The following is a 16,894-nucleotide window of genomic DNA, read 5'->3' as shown; positions in this document are numbered from 1 at the left end:
TGTCAGAAGTACACTGCACTGTACTAGTAAGTCAAATTTTCAGTATTACTGTATTATAATTGCAATACATGCATGAGTCAATAATAATCTTTTTAAAAAACTGTTCTCTGTAAAACCTATTTTAGTAGTATCTACTACTTCTCAACTTACAGCTGAATATGTGGTGGTTTAGCAATCTGAATTGGGCATAAAAAAGCTACTCAATTTGTGGGCACTCCTTCTGACCTTCAGGAATTAAAATACAATTTAAAAAATCCATTCTAAATTTACTTATCCATAACAAAATGAAAAGTAAACTGAAGCCAAAATTTTAAAGCATATAAAAAAGATCAGTTTTGCAATTGATAAGGTAATCACATACCATCATTTCTGCTAGTGGAACAGCAGCAACCACAACTCTGTTATCTTGACGAGACTGGATTTCCTGAATATTGCCTCTCCTCTGTGCAAGATCAGCGAGTGCTGCACTGAGATGATCTTCACTTACTGTGATTTCTAGGTTCATCAGGGGCTCCAGTATTTGTATACCAGCTTTTTTCAAAGCCTACATAGAAAGGTAGGAAGTTACTGATGTATTCGTACGGGTTTTTTTAAATAAAATTGACATAAGTACTTATATCACTAAAGCTGTCTCAAACTCTCTACTTTTAAAAGCTATAAAGTCCCCAGCAAGGGCATTACAAGGGCATGCAGAGAGGAACAATGACCAGGTATTGATACACATATATTCTCCCAGCAGTAGATCATACTGCTGTGTTCCACAGCAGCTTACAGTTTCACTGTACCTTTTGCATGCAACGGGAGACACAGGCTGATACCATTGTGTGTGAGGTGTCCGGATGCACTGTCAGTGATTGCACTGTCACATCTATATCTTGAACTGGGAATCCAAGCAAAGGTCCTGGGCAGGGCCAGGGAGAAGAGGTAAAAGGAAAGAGAAAGAAGTTCATTTGTTTTTCAGAGTATTAAGACACATGCAAAAATTCTTCAGAATTAATTTGAAGCTTCTCACTTTCCTCTTTGCTCTCTCCTTCCCTGTCCTCCCCCCAGAGGTGTGGCTACTGGTCACGTCCCTCATTTTGAGGTTTTGTCATTACCTAACTTCGCCAAAAGAGACAAAGGAATGCAGACTCATACTTTCTTACTCACTTTATCAAAGGACAGATAATTTTCAAGAAGCTCCTGAATATACTCATCCAGACAACCATTGCCAAAAAGTTACTTTTAAATACATTATATTATCTAAAACTAGTCAGTTGAAAAAGCCATCATTTGAAAAAGTAGGGAGAACTTTTGTTAACCAGAAGCCAGAATATTTTCTATATTTTCCTTTTGAACACAATATAATCAGAGCAATGCCTGGTACTAACACATGACCAAAACTCCAGGGGTAACTCAATTCCATAAAGGATAAACTAGTATTCTACGCACATTGCCTCCCTCCAACCCAGGACTCTCAACCAGACCAAACTGTATTAGACTAGATGTGAGGCCTGAACCACATCTGAGAAAAAAAGCATCACTTTTTTTTACAGAGAACATGGCCAGGTATTTTTATTTTTTTAAAGCACTTAATGGCATCTGTTTTAGGCTGGAGACAGCACAGTTCTGAAGTGTCTTCAAGGAGCACAAAGAAACCACATGGTTAAGAGTCACTCCACAGCCAAAGATGGGAGATGCTTTCCAATTCCACAAAACAACATTGAAAAATCACTTCATGCTGCTCCTTACAGAGAAATTCTCCTTTGTCAATCCACTACCTATTGATTTTACTGTAAGGCAGTTTTTTGCTCACAAGTTACTTAAGACTTTCTGTTTTTAATCAAATGTCAAGGATACTTTTAGTCCTTTAGAAAATGCAGACTTTGCAATTAGATAAGGCTTTTTACTGAAAAGTCATGATTTTAACATATTTAAAAATCAAAAAAATGCATTAGTAACAGTAATAGAAGTGTAATACATGCTGGCCTATGAAAGCATTTCTGTTACATCACTATGGTTTATGTGATGTCATCAAGAGGCCTCATCTCTTATACCAGATTAAAAAATAAACCAAAACAACTCCAAGCTCACTGTTGACTGACTGAGATGACATCAACCTTAAAAGCAAACCAAAGGCATTCTGCCTTCCATTCCTGGCGTAGAGAAAAAGGCGTTTGGCAATTTTTGTAGTTGAAGACATTTTGTAATTTTCCTTTGTACCTTACACAGATGTTAGTATGTACTATCTTTTAGTTTCCAAGCTACCAAGCAGGTTTTCCTTCTAGAGAATTGCTTCTTACAAAAATATTAGACCAGTATAGCTGTCATAGGACTTCCTTTACCTTGAATGCATGAATTTGTGATTCCATTTTCTATAGCTCCTTGGAGTTCTTTGGGTAGCACTTCACTGACACTCTCAGCATAGCTGATGATGGGTTTTGTTGTTGCTCCTTCTCCTGACCTGGGCCTTACCTCTACCTCTGCAGTAACAAAGTGTCGTTTATCTCCTACTGTTTTGTCCAATACATCTGCAGGGGAAGGAAAAAAAAACCATAAAATTCATCTGAAAGTTACTCATTTATTATTTAAAGTAAATCAAGCTACAAAACCAGAAACAAGATGTTCCTTCCATTCACTTATTTTACCCGTAGCTTGGGCAGCATTTAAGATGGTTTCTCGGTATGCTATTTGAAGAGGTCCCAAGTAAGTCTCAATTCCATATTCACGTTTGATTCGGTCATGAATGATTTCTATGTGTAGTTCTCCCATGCCACAGAGGATAGTCTGGTGAGAGGATAGCAGAGAAGTGGAAAAACATGCAAAACTCAGGTTTTAATACAAATTCTTTAAGCAAGGATTTGCATGCTTTTGTCTCTTACAAATACTTCTAATTCTAAGGACCCTAGAGAAACACAATGCTTTAAGTCATCCGACATAGCCACCATTTAAGTGAGGGTTGTTACCAGTACTGTGACCACTGTAAAAAAGATAATCTTACCTAACCTTAAAGACTACGTAATTCAAACCTTTTTAAATACAGAATTGTCAAAAACATGCAGAGCATAGGGTGACTCCCTCTGTTCTGTAAAGCACAAGTGTCCAAGACTCCATTTTAGTTTCACAGAACCTTGTACATGTATCACAGAAACATTTAGAGAGTCCTTTTTATTGAAGAAAAATCTCAATATGCAAATGAACTAACTAAAGTGTGGTTTTGACATTCTAAAATAATGTTATAAGACGAGCAATAGAAGATTCATCTTACTTGTCCTGTGTCAGGATCTGGCTTCACTTTTAGACTTGGATCTTCACGCTGAAGGCAGCTCAATGCATTATCCAAGTCTGTACAGAAATATCAAACATTATATCTGAAGTGAATTCAGTAATTTGATAATCATAGTAAGTGCCTACATATCACTTTATTTCCTCAAAACAATCAAAAGGATACTAGAGGAGCATAGATTTTGGCAAACAGTCAGGTCAAAATACAAGTAATCTGCAACTTCTGATTTTATTCCACAAATTAAGTGTGCTACAGAGTAATTTAATTATTATACATACTATTTACAGAGTGACATTTTGTGCTCCTATGAAGACTGACTGCAACCTACAAATTATTCACGAAGTCAGTAAAAGTACGGTCCTTTTGTACAGATAAAAAAATGTCAACTGTTACATGATTTACTTAAATATTTCAAGATGAGTTAGACATGAAATCATTTAAATGAAAATGTACATAGTTTTTTGTACAGGGTTCTTTTTTTCTTCTGATTCCCCATTATCTTAACTGCTGAGGAAAGCAGCAGAATGATGAACCAAGAGCCGAGACTGCATTTATCTACCTCACAGTCTTAGGGAGAAAAAAGCAACAAAAGTGAACAAACAAACAAAAGCAAACTAAAACATCCAAACATCACAAAATCAGTAACACCCTACAACCCAGTGGCTCAGCCTGCAGACACGTTTCTTCAAATCTGTTTTCTACCTTGCTCCATTCCATCACAGTACACTGGTAGTTATACCTCCTCCTCTTCACCCCCAAACAAGCTCAGCTTTGTTAGAATGAAGATAGAGAATTTAAAGGGTATTTCCAAAAAGAGTCAAATAACCAAGCCCTCTGGTACAGACTGTTGGGAAAGACCGTAAGATTACAGGTCTTAAGTAGGGATGCAAGAATGAACCCTAACGAGACACACAGAAGTCTTGGTATATGAAGACTTTCTAGAGTAAAACTGCGAGTGCCAACTGAAAAAACCCCCCATGTTTCAAGATTATTTGTACTCGGGACAGTAGGTACAGCCCACCAGTGTGACTGCAGCAAAACTCAGAATTCTGAGTGCCTCCACCTCTCCATTTCTAAATGATGAACTACTACTTTTCTAGACCCAAAAACTAGAAAAGTAGCAGTACCAGTCCTGCTTGACATAGAAATAGCAAAGGATATGGACAACCATGATCTAAAGTATACCATCAGTGCCAAACACCAGAAAGAACCATACTAGATAGATCACTGGCCGTTAAGTTTGTGCAACTCATTCATCCAACTAGGTGGCTGCATTGTACCTTGTTGTCTGGCCATTGAAGGAGGTTCAATAGTACAGAAGAAGACAGGCTCAGGGATCTCAACACCTGCCAGCAGAAGACTGTCTACACCACTCACAGACGACTTCTTTTCCCCAGCATCCCTCCTGGCTCGGCGTGCTGCAGCAACAGCTGAAGCCTTTGATGACACTATGGTATCTCCAGTGGCACTCTACAGATCAACAGAGGAAGTGATGTGAAATAAAAAACCAAAAACCGTAAACCCAAAATATATGCCGAAGCTGGTAACATTTTAGAAGATCTGTGCAAATGAGATTCATGCAGCCTATTCAGACAGTAAGAAATTAATTAATAAACTAATAGAAGCAAGCATGAAACAAACTTCTGTAACTTAAAACTGTTTCTTTTGGGTAATTGATTCCGAACATTATTCTCCATTCCCACAGGAGGTCTCTGTGGCATTACACTGCATTTTAAGAGTTACACTATTAATACAAGCTCAAACCCTAACAAAATACAACTTCAGCTTTCAGTCCTTTCCGATCAGCATTGCAGTTTCCAGGTCAATTACTGATATTTGTACACTGTGGTATTTAATTTTAGGAGGAAGTACATCTGAACATACTTCAAATAAAGCAAGTTTACATATGTCACCATAATCAAGAACAGATCTGAGACAGAGTGCCATAGAAATAGAAAGCACTCTAGTGAAACAAGCTCCCTTACGGTATCAATATTTTTCATTACCTGTTTTAACCCAACAGTCAGGGCAATGTTGCCAGGCATTAGTGATGGTATTTCAATTTGCTGATCAGCAAAAGGCAGGAGCAGCCGGCTCATTCTCTCTCTAAAAATAAAATTCTCTGTTATTGAGGACTTTAACAGACATTCCAGTGCTACACTGAACCACACCTCTCTCTTACTCACGTGCAACTTTTGTTAATATTATATACAGCTGACTGAGGTTTCAATGAACCTGAGTAAACACGAACAAAAACTAGTGGTCCACGACATTTATCATGAAGAACTTTGAATGCCAGGGCACACAGATCATCCTTGTACCACTGTCTGCAAAATGAAAAGCACAACAAAAAGCATACTTGTAGGATTAATCCACTCAAACCCACATTTACCTAAATTTCCACTCATTTAAGAGGTGATATGTTTCTTACTGTAATGTTAATGGAGGCAGACTTTCAAAAACCATAATTTGTACCAATAAATAATAATCTAAGCAGTTCCACCTCCAACAGGACATGTATGATATCATGTGATTCAGTCAATACTAAAAAGGATCCCTAGACCACATTTTTATAAAATCCTCAGATTAAAAAAATACTTAAAAATTCTGAAGTGCAAGTTTGACAGCTGGAGATAAATGCATCCAGTTCCAGTAGAACTAATCAAAGCAGGTTCAGTACTCAAGTGTATTTTTCTGTCCACACATCTCCACTGCTATTTAATAACTAAAGAGGGTAAACATTTGTAAAGACTATGAATGCTTTGTTAATATATCTAATTTTCTCCTTTTGTGTTTTCTTACTTCTGAATCTCCTCTTCTACCCATACTTACAGAAACTCATATGAACGCTCATTAGGTGCGGGCAAGTACAGAGTAATAGCATCCAGTAATGGCTGCACCCCTTTGTTCTTCAGTGCACTGCCACAGAGGACAGGGACAGCCTTCTGAGCTAGCGTGATTCTGCGGATAGCAGACTGCAACTGCAAAAAAAGAATTATTTTCTGTTAATGCATGAATTACAATTTAGCCTTAAGTTGCTCCAGGTATCAGATACTGCTAACCAATCCCCAAAATCTAAAAAGTATGTCTGTAAATACATCACTGATCCAAACTCCTTTCACTGCTTTTAACAAGCTCCAAACCATAAACCTGAACATTTAGATGCTAAAACAGAAGACACTGGTTTTAAGATTTCTAAACATTTCATATAGATCTGCTGCTGTTCTTGTTCTAACAGTCATTTTAATTCAGTATGTTGTACCTCAGTGCTATCAACATGCAGTGTCTAAAGATCCAACTATTTCAAAATAGTTGAGACGCTACTTTTGTGAGAATCAGCAGCTCAGTCACAAACTGCACTGAGTCCACCTGAAAGTTCCATCCACCTTTCCCTAAACTCTTTTGCAGCAGTAATTTTCAAAAAAAAAAGAAAACCCCAACTTCCTGAACAAACGTACCCAACTTTTAAAATTATGCCTAGCACACTGAAGAATCACAGTGCATTTTTATAAAATTCATACTAAGCCAGAATACATTCTATTCTAAATTCACACAACTGTTAATTCACTACAGAAGCTGGTGTGATCTATTTTTTGTTGATCAAACTGCAAAATCATAATTTGCATGAGCCAAAGGAAGAATAACCCAAAACCTCAGAATAAGAGATAGTAAACACTTGTAAAAAATACCTTGTCAGCTGATATTAAGTCAAAATTTTCACTATGTTCTCCTAGAACCAGTTCAGCAAATTCATCATCCAGATCTGCAACCTTCAACAGAATCGTTCTTTATTATTTGGCATATAGCAGTTTCATATACAAGTCACAAATCTTACTTAGGATATATAGCTAAACAGAGCAGGAACAAAGCCTTTAAAGACATCAGCAATTATAAATCCAAATCACATAAAATTATGGAAATGAAGGCTTCAAGAACGGATGGGGGGAAAAAAACATTAAAATCCACTTATAAAGCTGCTGTCAAGCAAAACATCTGCGGGAGAGAGAATGCTTGTACTTGTCCCTGAAATGGAAAAAAACCTCCAGCCATAGAGGGTTTAACTGATGTACTTCAGTCCTGCAAACATGGTGAAGCCTGAAGTAAGCAGCAAGTAACCTTTGCAAGCCAACAGACACTCAGCTGGAAAAAAACAGACAAGCTTCAGGGCATTTTGACCTTCTTCATGTCAAGGATTTGTAGGTCCAAGAGCACGTATCTGTTTCCAAATTGTACCAGTTATCTCGACATGTAACTTAACTCCTTAAACCATGTCTCACGTACACCCCTGCACTGTCACAGACTCAGGACACCTAAGCACAGGAAGGCACTTTGCCCCCTCTATTGGCTACACCACCAATTGGCCAAACTCTGAAATAAACCCTTGATGAGCAATTAGAAATCTTATCAAGTTAATAGTTAAAACATGAGAGATAAAGGAAATAATTCATTTAATTAAGTGAAAGGAAAGTGCGCAAAAGGGCCAGTATTCAAAATGCTACATTTTATAGTGTTTCTGATAAGGAATATTAACAGCATAGAAAGCATTTTGAAAAATAGTTTATGAACACAAGATTATCTCAATTATCACACTACTGCTCCACCTCTTCCTCCTTCAGGAAGGGCCCAGAAAATAAAGGGGAAAAAACCAACACTGTTCTTACAAACCTTTTTATCTGACAATATATTTCTTAAGATAAAAGGCTGAGTATTAATACAACCATTTAAAACCTAGTAAGTTTGAAAACCAGATTGTGCATATGTTCTACTGAACTCAGAGCAATATAAAACAGATCTCTCCAGTTTCAAAGGAAACAGAAAGCTAGCATCAATCTGTTTATGCACTTTCACAATGTTATTCAAAGTTGTGTGGAAGGCAGCCCTACCAATAAAAATCTATTTATGATTGGATTGAGCTGCTTCTAACACAGTATTCAGTGCTATTTTGACCAGCCTGCAACATCCCATCCAGCTTCTAGCTGTCACTTTAGAAGTGTATGGATACCCCACAGGTTCTAAGTCACACCTGTCAGGCTTCGCATACCAAATACCTTTTGGCATCTAAGACAGTACAAGTACTGTCTGTTTTGAGCTTCCCCAGAACAAAAGAGACTGACAAATTGTACGAACTCCATTGGAAAACCGCTAGTGGGGCTGGAGAGCAGCTAGAGGCCCAGAGAGATGGGGTTGTCTGGCTTGGAGAGGCTAAAGGAGGATGCAAATACTGTCTCTTACTATTTGAAATAGTGGTAGTGGGCCTACTTCAGGCAAAACAGAACCAGATTCTCCTCAGAGGTACACAAGGAAAGCACCAGCATGGCTGTCTCAGCTTGCAACACTGGACATAAATTCCCATTGGACATAAAGAAATGAGCACTGGGACAGGCTGCCTACAGAGAATCATCGTCCTTTGACTTGAAAACTCAACTGAACAAGCCTGAACAAGTTGATCTAATGCTGAAGTCAGCCCTGCTTTGAGCAGGTCACTTAACCTGACACCTCCAGACGTCCCTCTCAGTCTATTTTTTCTACTGCTCTAAGTAATGGTTTCAAATATATTATGTATTTACTTTAGAACTTTACTTGTTCTATTAAGGTATTTCTTGCATCCTGGACTTCTTGGAACAGGTTTGGATCATCAGTCTCCTGCAGTGGCTTTCGCTCAAAATTTTTTCCATCATCCAAATCAGAAGTAGGTTTCCAAATTATTTGCTCCTTAGTCACAACATCAACCAGTCCTCTAAAGCTCTTGGCTTCCCCAATGGGCCACTGCAAATAGAACAAAAACTTCAGACAGCTGCAAAAAATTAAGAAAGGAGTTCCCATCAAAAGAAAGGAAGTAAGTATTTAATTTCTAATCTTACCTGTAATAGCAAAGGTTTCGTCTTCAACTTTTGTTTGATGCTCTCAACAGCATATGTAAAACTACAGAAAAAAAACAGATACTAAGTTACACAAAAAGTTATGACATTAGTGACAATAGGTCAACCATTCCCTATTTACTGCAAAAATTACTCCTGTAATTACACAAAAATATGCATTTGCATAATCAAAGAAGTATACAGTAAGTATTAACATAATTGGGTTGCTCTGCGCTTAACAGGAAAATGCTAGACATTCTCTTACAAGCTTTTTAGCAATGATTAAAATAACTGCCTAAATACCTTGCCCTGTTTTTGTCCATCTTGTTTAAAAAGCAAATTCGTGGTATCTGGTGTTTGTCTGCTTGTCTCCAGACTGTCAGAGTTTGTGCCTAAAGCAAAAGACAAAATGGAAACATTAGTGCCAACAGCTGAACTATATGCTCCCCAACACCACTGAAGGTCTGAGTCTGGAGAAGGGAACTGTGCTGTGTATTGTCACAATCCCATATCTAGCAACACAGATGAACTTCACAAGCAGGTTTGTCTCATCTTGTCTCAGCTGTTATCATTCCCTTTCCTGCATTAAGAGCAAGCAGGCATAGTGGCAAGGGAATATGGAGAGAAACTAAGCATTACGGGGGGCATATATGGGAAAAACTCAGTAATGAAGCAACTTTATGCTTTATTGCCAAATTACTTAGGCACACATAGGCAGGCATTTCTGTGGCTACATATACAACACTAAAAACTGCTGTGGTTTTGATAGTAATTTGTGCACTGCTGAGACATTTCTTTTTAGTTGAAAGTTAAATCAGGTATATAGAAAAATGAGTTCAGATTCAGAAATAGTCTCTTACCAATACATGGAATAATCCAAGAATTTGCTACAGAGTTTTAGAAAAAAACAAGCAGATCTAATTGTTTTGTTGTTGGGGGTGGAGGCTATCGCTCAGTTCAGGTTCATATTTAATGGCAACTAAATGTTTTCCAGTAGCAAGTCAAATAATGTGATTTACAGTGATTAAGAGTTCTCTCATCCCTCATCCAGGGAAAAAGTATGTCCCATGCAAGAGAGATTTCACATGTAATTTTCTACAGGACTGAACTACTGAAATGTCTTATGCTATAAAAAGTCCAGTTCTAGCCTGCCTCCATCTTTTCTGCACTATGTTAAAAAGGCCATTGGGGAGGGAGAAAATCTGGCAGAAAATTACCTATTTTCTACATGAAACCTGAAAATGAGAAATTGACAGATATTAATTTCTTTCCATTTACGGAGCTAGTCAGAAGCATTCACCTCAATCACCATTTGTAACAACAACAATCAATTTGTAACAATCAACAACAACAAAACAACAAAAACATGCCAAACTTCTAATTGTAATCCCACTTATTTGCTCTTTATTACCATGGAAATTCCTGTGCACTACAGGATTTAAAATGAAATTCTCAGCTTCCTGGAGCTGAATTTTGATAAAAGCATCAAGAGAGAGAATACAGAACAAAATCTCTGTACATTATTTCAGTCTTATTTAAGTTATTAAGACACTGTGGGAAAATGACTGGGGGTGACTGGAGGTAAAATCAGAGAAAACTGGGAAGGTGCATTCATGCTCTAACAGAATTTATAGCAGCGTGGAAATTACAGGGTGAAATGCAGTTGCTACTCCCCAGATAGGATGCAATCAGCATGCCTGACTTCCCACACACAATATATGCTGAGGGGGAGCAGAGTGGAGACACTGTGTCCAGGCTCTGCCGAAATCCTTGCAAGAGGGGGAACTCAATGGTACTTTGTAGCTGATAAACCACATAGCAGCTGTCAACCAAGGGAGAAAAAAATAAGATTTCTTGCTGTTGAACCAGGAACTGTGACAAGATCACAGACATACACCTCCATCTCAAAGGTCATCTCAGATGTAACCCTGACATTACCCACCTACAAGGTACGACCACCCCCACTGAACATGATGCATGACTACAGTCACTCAAGCTCCACCTAAACACAAAAATAGTATAAAAGTAAGTTAAAAATGGGGAGAAGTTAGAGACTTCTGAAAACTTCTGGGATCAGTCCTGATGGACTGAACTTGTCTTCTCTCCCAGAGCGACACCGATTGGGTTAGAACCGTACTCTACGCACGCGGAATGACTACATCACGCTAGCTCTGGTTAGAGATTAGAGCTGCTTAGTATATTGCATTGAATACATTTTTGCAGCCAGATGCTATCACCAGAAGCCTTCAAACCTTAATCTGTCACAGTTTTCGATTCTCTTAATGAGGAGTGTTATTCCATGAACTGTTAAGTCTGAGTCCTTTTAGGGGGCTAACAGTTGCTGGCAGCAGGTAATGTACTTGGCTGTGGAGGACCAGGAAGGGGTTTCTCTTACGCTGTTGGCATGTGTTCCTGGGTCTTCCCTGAGGCACCAACAGACCAATTAAGGACACCCCAGGAGGGTGTCTTTCTGTTTGCACATGAACCTGAACAAGGTAGTTGAACCACACTCTGATCCAGTGGACCGTTCAGTGAAGGGTCCCCAGATCCCCATAATGGGACACTGACAGACTGATTGGGCACAGGGATCTCATCTTTCGTGGGGAACTGACAGACTAATCAAACACAAAGGATTTGAGAAAATCTCTCCCCTTTCCCATGACAGACTTCACGCACACACAAAAGAATCTAACAGTTGATTTTACCTCAACACCAGCTGAAGCATCAAACACTGCTACTGCTCCATCCAGGACTCTCAAACAACGCTCAACTTCCACTGTAAAGTCCACGTGACCTAAAAAACAATTTTCCTTTTACACCATCATAATTCAAACAGGCAACATCAACAGGTCATTACACATGTAAACAATTTTTTTCTTTCAAATTATGTCAAAACAACTTTTTCTTTACTTGCAGGGAAATACACATGCTCTTTGAAATGAGAATTATAACAGTGAGAACAACTTAATGTGGAAACATCTGAACTTTCTTTATATAAGCTAGTTTTGGAATCAGCAAACAATAAATATCTAAAGCTGAACAGAGCTTAGTTTAGGCATTTTTACTGATGCAATTAAACCAATTAAATTTTGCACCATATTTAAGACACCCTGTGACACTCCACCTCACCCACTCTCCCTTAATAATATGAATACAGCTAAAAAGCAGTACCTGGGGTGTCAATCAGATTGATTCTGTAGTCCTTCCAGTCAAATGTAACAGCAGCAGACTGAATGGTAATACCACGTTCTCGCTCTTGTGCCATAAAATCTGTCACAGTGTCTCCATCATCAACATCTGTAAACAGAAAGCAGGATTGGGTAGGTAATCAATTCAAAATCTGAAATTGCCATTGAATACAGATGTCAAGAGAGAGTTACAAATACAGTCCCTTTTACAAATACAGATGTATAAGCTATGAAAATTAGCTTTTTTAAAAATACTGTAGTGTCAGGTAATTTACCCAGGCTCCCTTTCCAAGGAACAAGTGCACTGCGAGTGAAAGACAAGCAATTCCAAGAACCTTGTTGTTGTTCTTAATTCTAGTAACACCATAAGCATCTTAAAGTCCAAAATCATGAACAAACTACAGCTTTTAAAAATCTGGCTGCCCTCACTGTGTGGAATGTGACTGACATTTTATAATTTGGTAATCACAAGGTAATTAAATCAAAAGTAAAGTACAAACAAACAAACCACCAAGTAAGAGGTTGGGTTTTGCTTAATATTTAATAACAAGAGAAGCAGTTCCACATTTTTAAATTAGCAGGATGCAAGTTCAACCACTTCACAAGCCTAACATATTCTATCAGTCATACACAGTAGAGAACAGGGTATAAAATTTAAGAGGTCAAAAAGAAACACAGAGAGAGGCTGCTGTGACCATTTCAATCTTGGAAGAATTCTATTGAAGTCGGTGTAGCAAGGAATTCTTCCTGCATTATGGCTTTCAAAAGAAATGGATACTTTTTTTTACTCTGGTTTCTTCACAGGTCAAAAGAGAACTCAACAAACTGCTTTACCAGAATGGCCAATGAGCAATCAGTAAAATAAGGAGATTCTCTAATTAAATGTTAAACAAAACATAATGTGCTAAAAGTAAAAGAAAAATACAAACCTTTGGTATCTCAAAGCAGCACTGCCTTAGAACACAAAGGAATATGCATTAAAATTCAATCAAATTGCAGCACAGTGTTGGAACAACTGCCTTCTACATGAGGTATTCCACCAGCAACTGTACTGCATGTAATTGTACTCTATTAAATTTCTTAAACCTACTGAAATACAAAAAGTATTTCTAACCTCCAAGTGTTCTTATATATCCAGAATAATACAGCATTCTCTCTGTTGTTGTAGTTTTGCCTGCATCAATATGAGCCATAATGCCAATGTTTCGGATTCTACATAAAGTGAAAACATTGTGGTTAGTGCAGTAATTTTTTTATCCTGTGATAATTCTTATTTGCATAATGGTTAATATTCCCAAGAATACTACACCAGATTTATAGCATTATTCCTCTGCTGCATATCTGATACAGCGTACATTCTAACACTGAAGGAATGAATGAATGAATATCCTGGCATATGGTGGATTTTCTTCAAATCAGTAGTACTGAACAGTGTTGCAAAAGGTTTCCAAGACCCACTTCAGGGAAGGCCACTTCTTGGGCTCATCCTCACCCATCTGCCCGCCCCACAATCAGAAGCAGCCCCTCCCCTCTCTTGTCCATCCCAATCCCTGACCTGGTGCCCAAAACAATCTGTTGCATTTATACCCCAAATACAGCACTCAAGTTCCCATGAAGTTGTCCTTGATCTGGTTCAGCCTACTCTTCCTTTCTGAAGTGGCTCACCAGTAGCTTCCAGAACTGCTTCGCTTGCTCTGCGCAGCACAGGCTTGTCATCAGCCCCCATGCTCACCATTAATACTAGCTTGACCTCACCCTCAGGTACACACGTACCTACCCTCAGCAGCCTTCCAAGGAACTTCAGCCCCAAGACATTTCTTTGGCAGCTTAGCCCCTAATTGCCTTGCCCCCACTTAACGTGGCAGAGTGCTCCCACGAACACAGAGCACACGGCCCTGCCCACAGCAGCAGTCTAGCTGCCAAAACATCCTTCCCCCTTCTTCAGCTCCCACCAAAAACCATGGCTTTGGAGCTTCTCCAACAGCCCAGTTTTGTTTATGATGGTGCAAGCAAGAGACAACCCAAGACCTCTGTGCCACCAGCAAGCACTATATATTGAAATGTCACAAGGGTAAAGGTAAGCAAGTACTAACTTTAAATTAAACATGCACATGTGACAGGCATGGCAACAACCTACGATTCTTTATCACACTGCTGACTGAAGTTACATCCAAACAATAAACTAGCTTGATGTACCTGGATATATGAGGATTAATGACAGAATGCAGAGACTTAACATCTCCTGGAAACAAACAAAATGAAACAACAACTTTTCAGACAGAACCCAACGTAGAAATATATTAAGAAAACTTCTAAAAACCTTATTTAAAACAAAGAGATTCAGAGCCACAAGTCATGATAATCTGTAATCTCTACCACCTCACATTTCTAAAGACACATGCTTAATTTCAAATAAACCTCTCCTCACCTCAAAAAAAGAGAAACACTTCAAAAGACAGCTGTAATTTAGAAAGAACAGGAAAAAGCCAATACAGAAAAGTATCATCAGCACAGTAATATCTTACTCTGCAGAAGCATACCTCAGTTCAAGACAACTGTAATGCTGACATTCATCTGAACTGGTGATTATATAACATATTTGAAAAGTTATTTCTCCTTTAAGTCTTGAAGCTATACAGCATAATTTTCAGTGATAAAAGGCAAGCTGACTTGAGTTGAGAAAATATGGGACTGGGAAGTTTTAAATGCTATTTTCTTGCAAGATATATTCTTTCTCACACAATTTAGCTGGAAAATAAGTTGTCACGGTAATATTTTTTGAAACTAACCCAAATCTAGTCACTCAATCTATTGAAGTTGTGTTTCAGGAATTCTCATAGTACTTTAGTTCATCTTTGATAGGGCAAACAGAATTCAACAGTATTTAAGCTAACGTTCCCTCACCATCTACAGATCATCTGTCTCACCAGAGAGACATTAAAGAAGCATCTTACAGGAACTGTTAATGAGGGGTTCCAGCACACTTCACAACTGACCTGTCCTCTTATAACGTGTACCTTTTCTTATTATTGCTTTCTAAAAGCTTTATACCATGAATGTACTGAGAAAAGAGCAGCAACACAAAACTCTTCAGTCCTTAAGCTACTTAAGTCCTCTATTTATGTTTCATGCACTAAATTCTAATAAACAATGACCAAAAGAATACAATGAAACAGAAAGTACACAGAAATAGACAGTATTTTTTATTCTTACTCACTTTTAAATTAATCTTTACTATTAAGGAACCAACATAAACTTATACCTGGTGGAGAACTGTAGTTTCTCAGACTGCAGTTTTGCTGTGTCACACTCATGATTCTCATTTTTGTCCTTCTGAAATACATGTACTTGAAAGAAAAAAGAATCATACATAACGTTTATTGTTACAACTAGTTATTTTGTAGCTAAATTTTTGGCAGCTGTAGAAAAATTAACTAAAAAAAATACCTACAAGAACAGATACTGTTGGCAGGTACTCATATAAGGTAAAAACACCAACTATTTAGAAGCAGATGCTTGAAGATGATGCCTACACTGAGGTTTAAACCAGATTCAATCCCCATAATATTTGGGATGTTCAGTAAAAATCTATGGCAGCATCAAAGTATTTTGCCAATAGCCAAAATTTTTGAAATACATCTAATTATTTGTGCAAATAATTTAACAACGACAAGAGTTAAGTAGTCAAAAAATTTACACAAAAATTACAAATTCAACCTCCCGATTCTTAAGTCCCATTCCAACATGAAGTATGCATTGTCTGGAGGCCAACCGTTAAAGACAAAAAAAAACCACACAAAAACCAACACCCCGATTAAAAAAAGTTTACTCAGAATAACCCAAGTGTTTCCTTTGCTCACAAAGTATCAAAATTGGGGGAAAGTTTACCTTAGTGCACAAACTTGATGACTTCAATACATTCACTGAAAATTTCCCCATAATTCTCAACATTCTGGCTCCCGTCTCTAAAGCTGTTCCCTGGCAAGGTAAGTAAACATTGTACAAAATGTTTATGACAGGAAACAGGTTAACTATGTTCCTTTGACATAACCCAATCATAAAATGTCATTCCTTTTTAATGAAAATCAGGTTAATATTTTTCAGGTTATTGCTTTGCAGGTTAAATCAAGTGTCAGATCTGTAATAATAATGTCATTAAGCCTTAACAATACAGCATAAATGCATGCCTACAAACACTAAATATATTTCTCATGAAAATAATATACTTCTCAAGGAAACAGTTAAGCAGAATAATAAAAATCAGAGTTTACACTCACTCTCAGACAAGCTCCAGAGCATCGATTACTGGGAAGCAAAGTGCAAATAGCTTTTCTAGTCTTGAAGGAGGAAGGATTGCAGGGCAAAGTACCTATTTAGGACAGAAATAACAGAAAATACTAAGTATTATGACCTTTTAAGCATAGCCAAAAAACACTGCAACACAATGCCCAAGTGCAGCAGCTTCAAAAGCATTCCTAGATGGCTTCTGGTTATTTGAGGAGACGTCACTGTCCAGCTCCCGTGACTTTATGCTTCGTAGTAGTTTCACGGTGAAGGGTAAGAGGCTCAGCGCACACGCTCAC

At 37.9% G+C, this 16,894-nt stretch overlaps 1 protein-coding gene across 3 annotated transcripts in view; it reads right to left on the bottom strand.

Annotated features, from left to right (window-relative positions):
- The window catches only part of GFM2 (G elongation factor mitochondrial 2), a 17,902-nt gene extending 1,014 nt beyond the window's left edge, over positions 1-16,888 (bottom strand). Inside the window, exons 1-20 of one of the 3 annotated variants that reach the window (XM_008638612.2) lie at positions 16,589-16,888; positions 16,200-16,289; positions 15,574-15,658; positions 14,508-14,553; positions 13,426-13,523; positions 12,295-12,420; positions 11,829-11,917; positions 9,427-9,515; positions 9,127-9,187; positions 8,846-9,031; positions 6,955-7,035; positions 6,098-6,246; positions 5,452-5,592; positions 5,272-5,371; positions 4,546-4,735; positions 3,248-3,324; positions 2,628-2,766; positions 2,325-2,510; positions 786-901; positions 362-544 (exon numbers count right to left, since the gene is read on the bottom strand). In XM_008638612.2, coding sequence (XP_008636834.1) covers positions 362-544; positions 786-901; positions 2,325-2,510; positions 2,628-2,766; positions 3,248-3,324; positions 4,546-4,735; positions 5,272-5,371; positions 5,452-5,592; positions 6,098-6,246; positions 6,955-7,035; positions 8,846-9,031; positions 9,127-9,187; positions 9,427-9,515; positions 11,829-11,917; positions 12,295-12,420; positions 13,426-13,523; positions 14,508-14,553; positions 15,574-15,658; positions 16,200-16,262 — 2,205 coding nt within the window. In that variant the 5' untranslated portion in view covers positions 16,263-16,289; positions 16,589-16,888. The remainder of the gene's footprint in view (positions 1-361; positions 545-785; positions 902-2,324; positions 2,511-2,627; positions 2,767-3,247; positions 3,325-4,545; positions 4,736-5,271; positions 5,372-5,451; positions 5,593-6,097; positions 6,247-6,954; positions 7,036-8,845; positions 9,032-9,126; positions 9,188-9,426; positions 9,516-11,828; positions 11,918-12,294; positions 12,421-13,425; positions 13,524-14,507; positions 14,554-15,573; positions 15,659-16,199; positions 16,290-16,588) is intronic. The other 2 variants (XM_017740666.1, XM_017740667.1) reach the window with 2 other exon arrangements.
- Between the last annotated feature and the right edge of the window lie 6 nt (positions 16,889-16,894).

The sequence above is a fragment of the Corvus brachyrhynchos genome, unplaced genomic scaffold (genome assembly GCF_000691975.1).
Source record: "Corvus brachyrhynchos isolate BGI_N302 unplaced genomic scaffold, ASM69197v1 scaffold467, whole genome shotgun sequence".
Classification (NCBI taxonomy): Eukaryota; Metazoa; Chordata; class Aves; order Passeriformes; family Corvidae; genus Corvus; species Corvus brachyrhynchos.
Note: the sequence above shows the minus strand (reverse complement) of the source record. Positions and strands in the feature narration are given on the sequence as shown.